Source organism: Mirounga angustirostris, unplaced genomic scaffold, assembly GCF_029215605.1.
Source record: "Mirounga angustirostris isolate CCGP_5_RB_7025 unplaced genomic scaffold, mMirAng1.0.hap1 SCAF_1, whole genome shotgun sequence".
In the NCBI taxonomy this organism is placed as follows: domain Eukaryota; kingdom Metazoa; phylum Chordata; class Mammalia; order Carnivora; family Phocidae; genus Mirounga; species Mirounga angustirostris.
Genome location: NW_026991709.1, coordinates 68,486,094 through 68,503,564, shown reverse-complemented (window position 1 = coordinate 68,503,564; position 17,471 = coordinate 68,486,094). Strand labels below are relative to the sequence as shown.

The window sequence follows — 17,471 nt, the reverse complement described above, 5'->3', positions numbered from 1 at the left end:
CTGTTTTATATATAGTATTCTTCTTTTACCACTTTGTCTCTTTCATACTGCGCTTTATGTATAAATCTTGTTTCTTTATCCTGGCATTTGCTATTTTTAGTGCTTTTCATTTCTTTGTGTGGATCCATATTTCCCTTTTGGTATCATTTCCTTCTCTGTAAGGGTCTCCCCTTAACATTCTCTGTAGTGTGGATCTGCTGGCAAAGAATTTTTTCCTCAGCTTTTGTATGTCAGAAAAAAAATCTTCATTTTTGAGAGGTATTTTCACTGGGTATAGAATTCTAGGCTGACAGTTTTCTTTTTACTTTCAGTACTCCATTCAGGGGCTCCACTGTCTTCTTGCTTGCCTTGTTTTCAATGAGAAATATGCCTCATCCACATACTTGTGCCTCTGTATATAGTGTATTTGTTTTTCTCTGGTTGCTTTCAGGATTTTCTCTTTTATCACTGGTTTTGAGCAATTTGATTATGATAGATCTTGGTATAGTTTTCTTCATAGTTCTTGTGCCTGAGGTTTATAGGGATTCCTGGATCTATGGTTTATAGACTTTGTCAAATTTGAAAAATTTTCAGCCATTATTATGTTAAATATTTTTCTGTCCCTCTTCCCCTATGGGAAACTCCAATTACATGAATATTAGGGGGCTTAGTTGTTCCACAGTTCACTTATACTTTGCTGCTTTTTTAAAAATGATTTTGTTTATTTATTTGAGTGACAGAGAGCATAAGCCAGGGATGAGAGGGAGAAACAGGCTCCCCACTGAGCAGGGAGCCCAACGTGGAGCTCAATCCCAGGGCCCTGAGATCAGGACCTGAGCTAAAGGCAGACATTTAACCAACTGAGCCATGAGACACTTTGCTCTTTTTAAAAAATTATTTTTTTCCATGTGTCTCATTTTGGATAGTTTCTATTATTGTGCTTTCAAGTACACTTAAGTTCTCTCCTGCGGTGTCTAATCTACTGTTAATCCCATCCTGCTATTTTTCACCTCAGCCACTGTAGTTTTCACCTAGAAGTTCAAACATGGATTTTTCTTTATGTTTTCCATGTCTCTACTTAATTTGAATGTATGGAATACTTTAAATAATAACTGTTTTTAGGTCTATCTCTGCTAATTTGAACATCTGTGTCAATTGTGGCTAAGTTTCAATTAATCCCCCTTCCCCCCATTATGGGTCATATTTTCCTGTTTCTTTGCATGCCTGGTAATTTTGGATTAGATGCCAGACATTGTGGATTTTACCTTACTGGATGCTCAATATTTTTGTATTCCTACTATTTTATATCCCTACCTATTCATAAGCTTTGTCCTGACATGCTGGTAAGTTACTTTGACAGACTGATCCTTTTAAGACTTGTTAGGCTGAACCAGAGCCTAGTTTGTTGAGGGCTTACTATTTCTCAGTATGAAGGTAAGACCCTTCTCAGTACTCTACCTGATGCCCTGTGAATTTCAGATGTTCTAGTCTGGCTGGTGGGAACAGGCACTATTCCAGGCCCTTTGTGGGCACTGGGTACCTCTTTACTCTATTTCAGGTAATTCTTCCCCATCCTGGGGAAGTTTCCTCATATGCTGATCAATACTTTGATGAATACTTGAGGGGCCCTCTGAAGATCTCCAGAGTTCTCTTTCTGTGCAGCTTTCTTCTCTCCATTCTTCTGTTCCATGAAGTCTGGCTGCCTTGGTCTCACTGGACTTTCAGCTCCATCTTTTAACTCAAGAGACACCCTGCACTAAACCTGGAAACTCAAGGCAGCAAGCTAGGGTATTCATAGGGCTCACTCTGTTTGTTTCCTATCTCTCAGTGATTACTCTGTTCTTTGTTGTCTGATGTCCAGTGTCTTGAAAATTGTTGTTTCTTATATTTTACCTGGTTTTCTGGTTGTTTTGGGCAGAGAGTGTATATCTAGTCCTTGCTTCTCTATCTTGGTCAGAAGCAGAAGTCTCACATCTTCCTTCCTGAATGCAACTTATTGTCCTTCCAACGTGCTTATTTAATTACTCTTACTATGATTTTTCTTTAACCCTATTGGGACCTCTAGTTCATGGAGACCTCTACTTTCTCCCAATCCATTAATACTCTTCCTTCATCACTTTCCTTCTCATGCAGCTTGGTTTTCATGATCCATTATTTCAGGAATGCTCTTACCAATGTCCTCAATTTCCTCGCCCCTCTCTGCTCATTTAGCTCAGCTGTTTACATGGTAGAAAATCAATGTATTTTGAAATGAATTGATAAATAAATAAGAAAACAGAGCATATATGTTAATTTCTGACAACCTCTTTGCCTATATTTCAAAACTAAACATTTTTTTAAACATTATTGCTTTATAGTACTATATCTCTTTTATCAGTGCAGATGACAACTATATATAAAATTAGGTTGTCCTTTATCTATAACTGTCATTTACCCAAGTCTACATTACTTAGGATGTGTGCTTGTTGATTTTTCTAACTAAAAGTCATGGACTTCTGGTTAATAATTAAGTCAGTAATAGAAAAACAATGTTTAAGCATGAATGAAATTTAGAGGTAACTTCCTATTATTTTCCAGTTTTACAAATGACAAAACTGAAGTTTTCAGAAGATAGATGATTTGGCTAAAATGTTTTTCAAAGCTCATATAGCTGCTTAACAGCAAAATTAGGACCCAAACCAAACTTCTTGACTCCAACCTAGGGTTCTTTCCATCTCACAGCAGCACTGTATTTTCTTGCCCAGGTCTGCTTGTATCCAATACTCCATGTTTGCAGACAATTTGGATGTGGTTTATAGTAGAGCTTGTCCTGGCTTACCAGTGATACCATAAACTACTTAATGTTGGGGTGACCACAAGATTTCTAGAATAAAGTCATGCAATCTTATAACACAACTTATAATAGGAGCACTGTGGCACATATGTCATGTCCTTACACTTGGGTAGAACATCCTTTCAAACATTAGTTAGTGACTCTTCCATAGGGGATTCAATAAATTCACATCCCTCCTTTGTAACACCCTACTGTGTAGAATCCAAAGCCAGATGCCAATAGAGAACTCTACAGGCTAATATATAATATAATAAATCAAGCCCTAAGATATAGAAGGGCTCATGGCCCTCTAGACTGATCAGGACATTGTACCCTCAAAAATTTGTTCCCTAAGTCTGGAAAAAGTTTCAAGAAGAACAAGAAGACTTCTCATCTCTATACTCTGACTATGCATTAACATTAATACATATAGGGGCTGATAGTCATGGACAAAGCCTAGTGGAAGTTAGGCAGTGGCAGTAACAGACAACAAACAATTAGTTTACATGAGTAACATTATTTCAATGTACAAGCATACTTGTTTTACCATGCTTTGCTTTATTCTGCTTTGCATGTACTGTGCTTTTATAAATTGAAAGTTTGTGGAAACCCTACACTGAGCAAGTCTACTGGTACCATTTTCCAACAGCATTTGCTTACTTTGTGTTTCTATGTCACATTTTGGTAATTCTCACAGTATTTCAAACTTTTTCGTTATTATTATGTTTGTTATGGTGATCTGTGATCAGCAATCTTTGATGTTACTATGGTAATTGTTTGCCATGAACTGTATCCATGTAAAATTAAGCAAACTTAATTAGTAAATGTGGTGTGTTCTGACTGCTCCGTTGATGGGCTATCCCCCCATATCTCCCCTTCTCCTTGGGCCTCCCTATTCCCTGAGACACAGCAATATTGAAGTCGGGCCAACTAATAACCCTACAAAGGCTTCTAAGTGTTCAAGTGAAAGAAAGAGTCTGTATATCTCTTACTTTAAATCAAAAGCTAGAAATAATTAAGCTTCCTGAAGAAGGCATGTTGAAAAGCCAAGATAGGCCAAAACTAGGCCTCTTGCACCAAACAGTTAGCCAAGTTGTGAATGCAAAAGAAGAGTTCTTGAAGGAAATTAAAAGTGCTATTCTGGTGAACACAAAAATGATAAGAAAGTAAAACAGCCTTATTGCTGATTTGGAGAAAGTTTCAGTGGTCTGGATAGAAGATCAAACCAGACACAACATTTCCTTAAGCCAAAGCCTAATCTGGAGTAGGACCCTAACTCTCTTCAATTCCAGGAAGGCTGAGAGAGGTGAGGCAATTGCAGAAGAAAAGCTGAAAGCTAGCAGAGGTTGGTTCATGAGGTTTAAGGAAAGAAACTGTCTCTAACATGAAAGGGCAAGGGGAAGCAGCAGGTGCTGATAGAGAAGCTGCAGCAAGAGTCTAGCTTACGTAATTCATGATGGTGACTACATTAGACAATAGGCTTTCAGTATAGACAAAACCACCTTCTGTTGGAAGAGATGCCATAGCTAGAGAGGAGAAGTCAGTGCCTGGCTTGAAAGCTTCAAAGGACAGGCCGCCTCTCCTGTTAGGGGCTAATGCAGCTGGTAACTTGAAGTTGAAGCCAGTGCTCATTTCCCATTCTGAAAATCCCAGGGCCCTTAAGAATTATGCTAAATCTACTCTGCCTGTGCTCTATGAATGGAACAACAAAGCCTGGATGACAGCACATCTGTTTACAACATGATTTACCAAAAATTTTAATCCCCCTGTTGAGACATACACTCAGAGAAAAAGATTCCTTTCAAAATATTACTGCTCATTGACAATGCACCTGGTCACCCAAGAGCTCTGATGGAGATGGACAAGATTAATGTTGTTTTCATACCGGCTAACACAACATCCATTCTGCAGCCCATGAATCAAGAAGTAATTTCAACTTTCAAGTCTTATTATTTAAGAAATACATTTTGTAAGACTCTAACTGCCGTAGATAGTGATTCCTCTGATGGATCTGGGCAAAGTACACTGAAAACCTTCTGGAAAGGATTCACCGTTCTAGCTGCCATTAAGAACATTTGTGACTCATGGAAAGAGGTCAAAATAGCAACATTAACAGGAGTTTGGAAGAAGTTGGTTCTTGCACTTGTGAAGTGCAAGACTCCAGGGGAGGAAGTAACTGCAGATGTGGTGGAAATAACAGGAGAACTAGAATTAGAAGTACAGCCTGATGATGGGACTGAACTGCTGCAATCTCATGATAAAATTTTAAGAGATGAAGAGTTGCTTTTATGGATGAGCAAAGAAGCCGGTTTCTTGAGGTGGAAACTACTTCAAGATGTTGTGAAGATTGTTGAAATGACAGCAAAGGATTCAGAATAGTACCTAGGCTTAGCTGATAAAGCAGTGGCAGGGTTTGAGAGGATTGACTCCCATTTTGAAAGAAGCTCTACTGTGGATAAAATGCTATCAAACAATGTCGCATGCTACAGAGAAATTGTTTGTGAACGGAAGACTTAATCAGTGCACATACCTCACTGTTGTTTTAAGAATTGCCACAGCCTCCCAACCTTCAGCAACCACCACCCTGATCAACATCGAGGCGAGACCCTTCACCAGCAAAAAGATTACAGCTTGCTGAAAGTTCTGATTATGGCTACCATTTTTTAACAATAAAGTATTTTTAAACTAAGATATATACAATGTTTTTAAGAAATAATGCTTTCGCACACTTAATAGACTACAGGATAGTGTCAACGCAACTTTTATATGCACTGGGAAACAAAAAAGTTCATCTGACTCGCTTTCTTGCCATATTTGCTTTATTTTGCAGTGGTCTGGAAAACCTGCAGTATCTTCAAGGTAGGACTGCATACATTTGAAATTCTCTCTCTCTCTCACTCTCATACACACACCCATCTGCTGAGCAGACCCAAAATTTGAGACTCTGAGTTAGAGCCAAAATCTAAATATTGAGTTAAGAGCCAAAATGTAAATTATTTGCAAATATGACTTGATGTTAACTGATAATGTAGTCATTCTGATGTTCTCCAAATATTTTTAGCCCTCTGCCTTCTGGACATATAGCTCAGCTGTTTTTCCTGGCTCCTGATGGTTTTGCAGGGCCACATGACTAATTCTGGCCATTGATGCTGAGTCATTTCCACCCTGGATCATTTAGTTGTGGGTTAAGATCCTTAAGAATTCTCTTTCTGTCTGGGATGGTAATTGGCAACTTTAGAAGCTGGCCTATCAGCCAGAGCCCAATTCCTCTATGATGACAGACCCCCTTGCCACCCCATTCTGAACATACAGTGTTAGCAAGAAATGGTACTGTCTTAGCAATGGATATTGGTAGGACTCCAGGAACACTGAGAGAATGGTAGGAAAGATAAAGTTAAGGAACAGAGAGAGTTGCAATGGGGCCATTCTGAGACAAATATGGACATACACAAATTGAATGCAATTTGTGCAGACCTACTGGCTTTTATTATTGTTGTTACTACTACTACCATGATGATTATTATTAGTTCTATTATTAGCTTTTTAAAACAACCTGAAGATTACTGCCATTATATGCTATGACTCATTCTTGGTGTTGAATAAGGATATAGAGGGAGGACAGATCCTTCTAGTTTTTGGATCCCTCAGGCTAATGCAATAGGTATTCATCATACACAGTGTGAATTTTGTTGAGTATTTGTATTTTCTGACACAATTGCACTATATAATTATTCTAGTTAAGGACCACATTTTATACTCCTTGTGTGTACTTTTGAAACAGTCTTAAAAATCAATAAAATCAAGCTGAAGGCCGACTTCACTTGATGAGGGAATTGGCATCACATCCCACTGTTGACCATCTCTTGGGCTGACTCACAACAGATGCATCAATTCTCACATTTTCATTTCCTGGAGTTTTAGGAATGCTTAATAAGAGTCATGGGCATGGGGGGTGGGGCAGAGCAGAGAGGAGAACCCTATTTTTAGAACTTTATCAAGAACCCTTCAGCCCTATTTTTAGAACTTTAGTCCTCATTGGTGACCAACTCAGTGAAGAACTGAACTTCCATGTAGATGTAGGTCATTAGCTGAACAAAGAATCAGTGTAGTTCAATAGGTTCCATGTCGAATCATACTGGTAATTGGATTTGTCATTGCTACAGGGTAAGTTCTGTGAGGGCAAGTACTCTTACCTGCTTTCTCACTGTTGTATCTCTACTGCCATTTTTACTGACATTTTTCACATTGACTTCTCAGAGCAACTGTTTCATTTTTCTTGGACATGTGTTCTGTTGGGTTTAGTCTCCTCAATTGCTCCTGGCTCTTGGTGTTTTTCCTTTTTTAATCATCCCATTTGCCATTCTTAACTAAAAATGCTCTATAGAGCTCCAAAAGTCAAGTGATACATCTAAAAACTCATGGGTGGGTAATGCAATTAAAAACTGTTGAGAAAGGAGTTGGCATTTATCAGAATCATATGAATTGTCAGCGACCAACCTCATGGAAGTTTCCCACACCTGGCTGTGCACCTGGGTTTCCCTTTGTTCCTTTGATTATGACCTTGCAGTTTCTTTGCTAAATTTTCTATTGCTTTCTCTACCAATCCTGGCCTTCAAACCTAGATTTTAACTTTGTCTATACGATCATGCACCAAACCTTCTACTCTTGCATTGTCTGGATGGAACTCAAGCAGCATGCTCCTTGTTTATGCCAAGTATGACATTATGCTGTAGAACTCCTTCCTACTCCCTGGTGGTGCAATGCAAGTATTTGCCTACCAGTCTGGGTGGATTACAGATGTAGAATATTTCTCTCTGTATTTCTGCACACTAATGCTCTCCATTATGCAATTGTACTTGCAGTGCTTACTCTGTGTCTGGCACTCATATAGGCAGTAGAGATACAACAGTGAGAAAGCAGGTAAGAGTACTTGCCCTCACAGAACTTACCCTGTAGCAATGACAAATCCAATTACCAGTATGATTCGACATGGAACCTATCGAACTGCACTGATTCTTTGTTCAGCTAATGACCTACATCTACATGGAAGTTCAAACGTCTTTGCATCTTTTTTTACTTTTAATTTTAGTTCACAACTACATTTTCATCAAAATAGGCCAAAAAGCAGTTGATCCATACCAGGTATGGTTAGAAGCCCCCCGCAACACATGCAACACATGTTGCTCCGGGAAAGTAGAAAATAACCAAATGCCACATTTGATTTCTCATAGCCACATGGAGAATGTGATTTTGTTTGCCATTTTATTTGCCACCAGTTGGCTCCTGGACCAAGAGCTGAGCTACAGTGAACTTGTTCCACACAGTCCTTTTCCAGAGGGCCTAACCAATGCCATTTGAGACTAATTTTATAAATAGCTCTGGCAGACAACTCTCTGGACTTGGTCGTACAGTGTATCTCTCTAGATAAGGCTTTGCATTCGATAGGAGCTATCACATGATGAACGTGTGTGCACGTTCGCATATTCATGCTAGTACTCTGAGCTCCCCTCTTATTTGGCTTCAACTTCAAAACTTGTCTCTTGAGGGCAAACTCATAGCTGGGAGGAAAGAACCAGCTTCTCCTTCACCCCCAAGTCTGCTGCCTATGTTTAATGAGTCCTCAGTGGGGTTTGGGGAGAGGAAATGGAGAAGCTACATTTACACCACAACTGGAACTGAGCCATCTTCCTGCTGTCAGAGACTCAGATCGAGGTTGAACATATCCATTACTTGAGCCCAAGAAACAGATTCCTATCCCAAGACTCTAGCATGAATTCCTAGGCCTCTTCACTGGATCTCCTGGGGCCCCGTGCTGTTTGTGATAGAGAGAGCCAGGACTCTCTCTGTCTTTGTACTGGTGACTGGGGTTTGTCCCTAAACAGGCATGGTTAGAAACTATTCTTCCTGCTGCTGCTAAACCTTTATCAAGCTAGACTTGTGGGGCCCTGCAGTCTACTGGGAATTGGGGGAGGTAACAAAAGGGAATTCATATTTTGAATCTATTAAGGACAAAAATACGGTACCACACATCTCAGAATCTGCAATGCCCCTTTGAGTTTCCAGATACTTATGTGTACTGTTGTCCGTGAAATCTTGGTTCCTAGATGCATTTTATATTTAGACCATACATGGATTTATTTTCAAGGATCTCACTATAAGAACTTCAAAGTATGTTCGGTCATACTACAGGTGAGGTCCTTAACAGTCTGAATGGAATCCAGGTTCCCTAACCAAGCCCAATACCACATCAGAAAGGCTCCCCTGGACTGGTGGAGACTGGGGGAGTAGTCTGGGGTCCCACTTGACTTCTAGGGCACACTCTTGGACATCCTCTTGGCTCCAATGGAGGCATGAAGGCTGGGGAAGAGGCCACCTTACCTGAGAGCGGCTATCTGTTCCTAGGTAAGACCACTCCTCACCATGTCATGTTTGACTAGGAAGTAATGGAGAGAGATTTCTAAAACCTCGTGTATATTCCTACTAGAACCCTCAACACCACCCCCTGCTCCAACACTCACAGCCTCGTCACCACTATGTGACTTGGGAGCATCTGGACTAATTTCATTATACTTTATATCCCTGTTTATGTCAGTCACCAGAACTCAGATCCTCCCCTCACTTCTTCCCTCATGCCCTGCACTTCTTACATCCCTCTGAAGCTGCTGTATTTTTCTGTATGACATGTATCATCACCTGGCACTTTATATATTTTACTTATTTATTTGTCTGTATTCCCACCAGAATGTCAGCTCCATGATGGTAGGAATTCTTCTCTGTTTTGTTGTTGTCGTTGTCTAAAATAGTGCTTGGCATAGTAGGTATTCAGTAAATATTGTTGAATGAATAAATGATGTGATGGATATCTAAGTATTTATTGAGAGTCACTAATTATTGACAATATCCATTTTCTTGTTTTTTTGATGAATGACCCCCTCATTGACCCTTGGATGTATTAGCCTTTTCCATAGTCTCTGATAGTTAAGGGGACCCTCCAGAATCATCACATTACTTTAGGCATAATCCTTGACACCCCTCCTCCATGTCAAACATTTGCCAAAGCAACCAGTATGTCCAATGTAACTATTGATACTATCCCAACTCAATCCTCTACGTCCTCCACCTCTGCTCACATATTCATTCTTTTATAAGGCGTTTAATCCAGGAGAAGACAGCCAGATTTCTGAGTACTATAACCAATTTTGAGGCCATAATAACAGGAAATAGGCCTGTGGGATGGTCTAAGCAATCATCTTTATAACACCATCAGACTCATTGGGCTAATTACCTTCTCACTTTAATTTCTGCATCATTCATTCCTCAGAAGCTAGGAATGCTGGTTCATGGCCTCTCCTAGAAGGCCATGCGCCTGTCTGGCCCTATCAGCAATCTTGCACTGTGCCATGAAGCTGGAATGTCACCACTTATATTCTGTAACGCTAACCAATCAGTTGTGCCCTGCAAAGGGCCTCCCTCTTTAATGACCTATTCCATCTCTAAGCCTGCCCATGTGGCCTTGCAGAGTGGACAGAGAGTACTTACATTATTTGTGGTGGCTTGGCTTGGAGGTCTACATCTATGGCTCTCCAACAAATTTGTTGGCTGGACAGTCCCAGAAACACCAAAAAATAAAGCAACATGTAGAATCTTCAACATCAAATGAGAATGTAGGAAGAGTCTGGAAAGTACAAAGCCTCCTATTTCCATCACTAGCTTCCAGCTGGCCTTGGAGGAACCGAACTGTGTAAATCAGTTTTATTAGTGACTTGCTCTTCCCAGGGCCAAGATACCCATGCAAGGTCCTCATGAATCCATGCAACACCAGAGCAATACTTGGAGTGCCACAGTTCTGGGTCACTCTCTGAGTAAGAGTGCCACACCAATGAAATCTAAATCCTGCTTTTACATCACCTGTATTTCAGTCCCCGCTCCCACCCTGGTACTTCCTTTTACCCTGATGGGTGCCATAACAACAACTCAGTAAAACTCGGCACGGACAAATCTAAAAACTCCAGGCTATGCTTGGGTGTAAGGCTGGTTAAAAGGTCACCACTGAAGGCAACAGAATCCCTGGACATCCTTACAAATTGAATGACACTCCTTATTCCACCATCCCAGAAACTCAAAGGCAGATACATAGAGACACCCCCTTCCCCCCATCACTCCTATTTCTGAATCCTCTAAATTCTCCCTGTGGCTATCACTATCCATGACCACACCCACCCACAGTCGGCCTGGCTCCATTATCAGGCCACTAGCACCCTGGATGGTCGCTGTTAAGACTGGATATAGCACCTGGGGTGTGAAAATGCCCTCTAGGGCCAGGAGATGCTTGCAGAGCTGACAGAAGTTCATAAGACAGATCTGAGATCCAGCAGCCTATCTGCCCTGAACCCCCTCTCTCTTGGGATTCCACTATTCACAAAGACCAACCTAAAGCAGAATGGGAGCAGAGCCTGAGCAGCTACTTGAAGGTGCTGAGGGAGTGAAAGGTGCGGCACATTCAAGTGGCCCAATATATAGGGAGAAGGTGTGTTAGTGGTATTCCTGGAGTTACTTGGTCAGCAGAACTACAATCTTATCCTTCTCTTTCGCTGCACTTCTGGTTTTCTAAACTTGTCTTCCTTTTTGGATTATGAATTTAGAATTTATTTAAAGGGCTCACATCCTCACAAAATCCTCTTTACTGGCTTCCAACACCTTTCTATGCATATATATTTGTATATACATATGCACACACACATGCGCATACACACACATTGTCTGATTATGGTCTGCATCTCTGTCTCACAGATTCTCTCTGACTCAACTAATTGAATCCTCTGCCTCCCACCCTATCCCCCGCAAACCCACCTATTTTCTTACATGCTCAGTCTGTGTGTCACAGTGGGCATGAACGTGTGTCACAGTGGGCATGAACTTTTTTTTAAGGAATAGTCATTTTTATAGCATACTTTGGAGTCTAAAACTCAGAAAAAACACCTCCACACTGGATCTTGCATCGATATGGAATTCCTAATCATGCAAGCTTTATGACCCTCATATATTCAATTTGTGACAGTCCACTAGTGGAAATCGACAGCAGAGTTTAGATCTTATACTGCTGCCCGTTACCATGTTCTTGGGCTGCTTATGCATATCTCCACGTGTGCTCAGAAGAGGGAGCAGTGCTCATTCCATACCCCACTCTTCTCCTTCCCAGGTACATCTTCTTTGCCAATGATGCCTATTTTATGTTGAAGCTAAAATAACTCATCAGTTGGCTTTAACTGAGTATACAGTGAGTAGAGAATGAAATGGGAGAAGCTCACATGGTTTATAATCTGCATCTAGAATATACACGAATGTTAATTATTTTATATAATTTACAGAGTGATTCTATTATATGCCATGTTCTTTGAGGATAGGATTATTTCTAACTCAGTTTTGTAGCCTGCTCAGTGGTGCTTACAGAGTCTGGTACATAGTAAGTGCTTAATAAATGCTTATAGAATAGATGAGTGGTCCCAATGGCAGTAACTGAAGGAAGATGTCAGAATATCAATGGATTGAGAGACAGATGAGGGCAGTTTTAGAAATAAAATTTTTTAAACCTTGGGCTCCTGCATGGTCAAAAACAGTATGGAAGCTGAAGAGAGACACCTCCTTGTAACCCATGGAGCACTGTCTGTGAGATTCAGTGGGACAGCTCACTCTCTCACTGTGAGGAATCAGTGCAGGACTGGAGAAAATAACCAGAAGAACATGTACTGGAAGGGAGAATTTTTATCTTTCATGCCCCATGCCCATGATTTTTTTTTATATTTAAATACCTAAGAATGTGATTCACCAGCCATCAGATTTAACAAAACCCACTCTCATTCTGCTGTGTGCTTTAGTGATACAGAAAACTTTCAATTATCTCTGCTAATGGAATGGAAGCAATGGTACATACAATCAAAATGCCATTTCTATTTGCCTTTGGAAGTATGATGTGTGCTTTTCCCCCAGCAGGTTTGCTTTCATAATGATTAGTTCTAGCTTAGGCTAATATTAAATGAGTTAGCATTTTCTCTGTATAATATCTGGTAGTAGAAGAGAAGAGATGTGTTTATGGCAGAGGAAACTCTCGCAGGGCTTAGTATTTGCCACAGTTAATCGCCCATGTGGATAATCTACTTGCAGCAAGTGGGATTTTAAACAGAGCAAAAGGCAAAGAGTGACTCTATGTCCTGGATTTCAATGACCCAGAGGTGGAGGCCCCAGGAGAAAGCTGTAGCTAGCGTTATGAAGAGTGTTAAAGGAGAAAGAACACTGGATGAGGTATAAGGCCACTGGGGTTCCTTGATGCCCAAGGGAGGCCATATAATCTCTTTGTGTCTCAATTTTCTTATCCATAAATGTAATAATGACCTAACAAGCTAACTGTGCCAAAAGAGAACAGTGGGCTAAAGGACTTGTAAATGTATTAAATGCTAAGAAAATGCAAAGCACTGATAGGCAATGAAATATTGTTGTTGCCACTTTTTAAGGAACTGTCCCTTGCCCTAACTCCTCAATGCTTAGGGTCTTGGGCTGTGGTTTCTGAAACTTTCCCCAATGAAAAGTAGTCCCCTTTCTTGAGGGCCCTGCTCTTCAAGGATAGCTACTTCGATAACATCCATGCACCCTAGTGAACGGACGCATCCTTTTTTGGGTAATAGTTTCATTTTAACAGGGACCTTGCAGCTATAATAGATTAACCTGGTGGCTCTCAAGGTGTGGTCCCTGGGTGTGTAGCATCAGCACTTCTTGGGAGTTTGTTAGAAATGCAAATTCTTGGATCTACCCCCATGTACTGATTCACAAACTCTGGGAGTGGGGCCCAGCAATCTGTTTTAACAAGTCCTCCAGATGAGTCTGATAAACACTCAGATTTAAGGACCCCTAGTATGGCCAAAGGAGAAAAAAAGCAAGCTAGGAATCGTGCTCTGGGACATGCCAATGACAAACTTTTACTTTTCTGAGGGAGGCAGGGGAAGGGTTACAGGACTCTTCACATCACACTGCATAGCTGTGTGTGTGTGTGAGTGTGTGTGTGTACGTGTGTAAAATGATGATCTGGAACATCATTTTTTCAGGTAGGTCCCTTTCCCAACCACCCTAACAATTCATCCCCACCTTGGAGACTCCCTACCCCCTTTCCTGATTTACTTTTCTTTGTAGCACTTATCACCTTCTAATATGCTGTATTACTTGCTTTCTATTTTGTTTATTGACTGTCTCCCTGGGCTAGAATATAGCTATGCTCTATAAGGACAGTCCATTTTGTTCAGTGTTGTGCCCCCAGCTCTGAGAACTATGCCTAGCAGTACTAGAGGGCACTCAGTAAATATTTGTTGAATTAATGGGTGAATGAATAGCTGCTGAACCTGGGAGATGTGAAAATATTGGGGTCAGACCAAAACACTGAAACACCTGCAAACATCCTTATTAGGCAGTTGCTATGGCATGCGAGCCTTGCCTCTCTGTTCCTGCTTTGGGCTCTGAAAAAAAGTCTACGAACAAGGCTTGGGTATATGTCAGCCTTGGGGATTTGGTTCACGATACTGTTTATCATTACAAAATGTGCTATCTGGTTTTTCCTAGGCACGGGGAGAGTATACTGATTGATCAACATGTTTATCTGGCTGTTTGGGGCTAGGGGCAGTCTATGGGTGTGTGACAGACTAGAGGGTGACATGGCAGGGAAAACAGCAGTCTAAGAATGAAAACCAGGAGTTCTAGTCCTCTGCCCCTAACTTGCTGTGTGGTCTTGGGCAAACTGCTTAGCATTTCTGGGTCTCATTTCATTTGTTGATCTCAGTGATCTTCAAGGCCCCTTTCAGCAGTTGTTATTGTAAATCTATTCATGTGTTACTTGATTAATGTAGGTATACTCTACTGGCAAACTCCATGAGAACAGGGTGAGTCTATATTTGCCCACCTAGTTCATATGCTCAGCACTTGTAGGCACCAGGTATTTGCTAAGTGAGCCAATCCCTATGAAAGCCAGATGGTGATCTCAGCCTCATCAGCCTGTGCTCTGCACAAGTATGTCACAGGGACATGGATGTGGGCTACAAAGACCTGGACTGGGAAGAGACCTCCAATCACACAAGGAAGAGCAGGACACTGGCTCTGCCCACCCCCCCACTCCCAGGGCATACAGAAGGTGCCCAATTCATTAAGGTGAAGACCATAGCAGTGCAGAGGAGAGAGCCCAAGCTGGGCACTGGAGCATCAGCCCTGTGGTTTGCAAAAGCATGGACCTGGAGATCACAGACCTAAATTTGAATCACAGATCTGCTATCTTTCAGCTTTATGACTTTGTACAAGTTATTTACTTCCCATAGCTTTAGCCTCTTTATCTGAAAAATGAAAACAGAACTGTCTGCCTCTCAGGATGGCTGTGAAGATTAGAGGGGATGATGTATATCAGGAGCCTTCCCATCACCTGTATGAGAAAGGTGCTCAGCAAACAGAGGCCTCCTTGTCTGGTTCTGCCCTCCTGGCCTGATAGGAGGTTTCTAACAATGCTTCCTTCAATAGAGAACCAGCCTCAGTTGGTTGTCAGCTCATGGCAGTGCCCTGGCCTGTCTGGCTGAGGGGGGTAAAGATTGAGATAAAAAGTGTTTCTCAAAGTATCTACCTTTGGAGATCTGTATTTTCTTCTTTTCCTTCCAGTTTGCTTAATGAGATTTTGAGATTTCTAACTTTCTATGTCATGAGAGCAAAAGGTGCAATTTTGTAAATAAAATTTAACAACTCATTATCTTTTGAATGTACTGAGAGTTATCACTGAACAGAACATGACTGAACCTTGCTTGTCTCTCTTTTCAGCTGCCTTTGTCTCTCCTTCCACCTTGTTCCCTCCCTGGTAGAGTGAATTATACTCCTGCTCCTGCCCTGCCTCCTCCACTCGCCGCCCCCGCTTCACCCCTGCACTCTGCCACTACATATGGCCATCTTTATTCTGGAAAACAAATTCTGCTGCTAGGCAACCAGAACACAAAATTCCTGTGGTTGACATGATTCTTATTAATGACCGCAATTGCAGACGTGCCGCCATCACGGCATGCCATACGTGCGCTCCTGCGTCTGTCCCCAGCTAGACAGATCTTTCCAGAAAGTGGAATGGGGTGGATTCTTGGTAGGAAATTAAGGGCCTCAGCGCTCAACAGAAAGTATTTATAAATCACTGTATATCACAGCCTGCTTTAGAATCATTTTATTAGAACACATTCAAGAAAGTGACATACGGAAAAAAGACAGCAGCAATTCTCAGTCATGCAAATGCCCATGTTAAGGTTCTCCATTGGATTTAAATTCAAGTACAAAGACAGTCCTTTCCTGAGCCAGGTGCAATTCCAGGGAATGACACTGTGAATTGAGAGCGTGTTTCCTCCACAAAGTTCAGAACACTGAACAAGTCCCATCCTCACAAGACTGTGAGGTACATGGAAATGTAAACTTTCAGGATCTTAAGGACCCCTTTACCCAGTCCTCCCCCATAACCCAGCTGGGGGAAGTGAGCCCAACATCGGGACCTTTTAGAAATAAGGTTTAGTCTACTGAAAATAAAGCAGTGGGCCTTAAAAAATTAGAAAATGAGTGTATATATATACATATATATATATATGTAATGGAATCATCTTTGCCTCTTGACTTGGTGTGGGGTTTCCAGAAACTCTGTTAGGGGTTGGGGCTCTCTTGAGTGTCTTGGAAGCTGGAGGACTTTTTAAACTTTTAACTTTTTATTATGAAAAATTGCAAACACATACAAAAGTGGAGAGAATGGTATAATGAATGGCCACGTCCCCGACCTTCTAGTCTCAACAGTTAACCAACATGGAGCCAGTTTGTTTCCTTTATTTCTTTTCCCACTTCCCACCCACCACCAACAGGGTAATCTCGAAGCACACGAAAGCTAGGAGGGTGGTCTTTGAACCAGAGACCTCAGGGGTGAGTGAGGTTAGAGGAGCTGGAAAATTCTGACAAAACCTGGGCAGGCTGACGCAGATAGAACATTTGTTGGGGATGTGGTTGGGCCAATGTTTGGGAACAGCTAGAGTTAACCATCCTCTTCTCTACCAGAAACTATCCCTTGTTCCTCCTCCCTCTTTCTCAGGATGTGGGGGAGGTAGGCTAGATTAGAGCAATGGGTTTTCTAGATTGGGGGCCACTGACAACAGAGATATTCAATCTGGAGAAAAACTCCAGAGATAAGTATGTCCCTCTGATGAATGTGCCCACTCACACTGCAGACCCCAAGGGCAGTGAGGGCCTGGGGTGCCTGGTGTTTGGATTGGGAGCCACGGGAAGTAGCTTGGGTCATGGGGCCTCTCACAGGTCCCTACTGTCCCACCATTTTCAACTTTGGAGGGAAGCTCAGCAACCTCGAATCGCACCCAGTAGAGAAGCAGGGAGCCCGAGGGGCAAGCCCATGGCCCAGGTGGGCAGATTTTGCTTGGAACATGTTGCTCTCTGAGCAAAGGCTGTACCCCACACCAGCCCTGCCAGAGCAGTCTCAAGAGAGGTGGGTGATGGGAGTCCAGGTGGGAGGTCCCAACGGCGGCACGGCTAACCCGGTGAGCTGCAGGGACAAGTCCCAGGCTGCGCGCTAAACGTAAGTGGAGAAAGGATCTCCAGGTCCCAGGTGCCACCGAGGAGCAAGGTTGCCATC

At 41.8% G+C, this 17,471-nt stretch overlaps 1 protein-coding gene across 15 annotated transcripts in view; it reads right to left on the bottom strand.

The window, feature by feature from the left end:
- Window positions 1-17,471, bottom strand: part of KALRN (kalirin RhoGEF kinase) — a 655,214-nt gene that overhangs the window by 173,644 nt on the left and 464,099 nt on the right. For 4 of the 15 annotated variants that reach the window (XM_064572015.1, XM_064572061.1, XM_064572104.1 and 1 more), the window contains exon 34: window positions 1-17,471. This exon is cut by the window's left edge and continues 25,971 nt beyond it. The exons of the other annotated variants lie outside the window; for them this stretch is intronic. In XM_064572015.1, coding sequence (XP_064428085.1) covers window positions 17,409-17,471 — 63 coding nt within the window. In that variant the 3' untranslated portion in view covers window positions 1-17,408. 15 annotated transcript variants of the gene reach the window in all.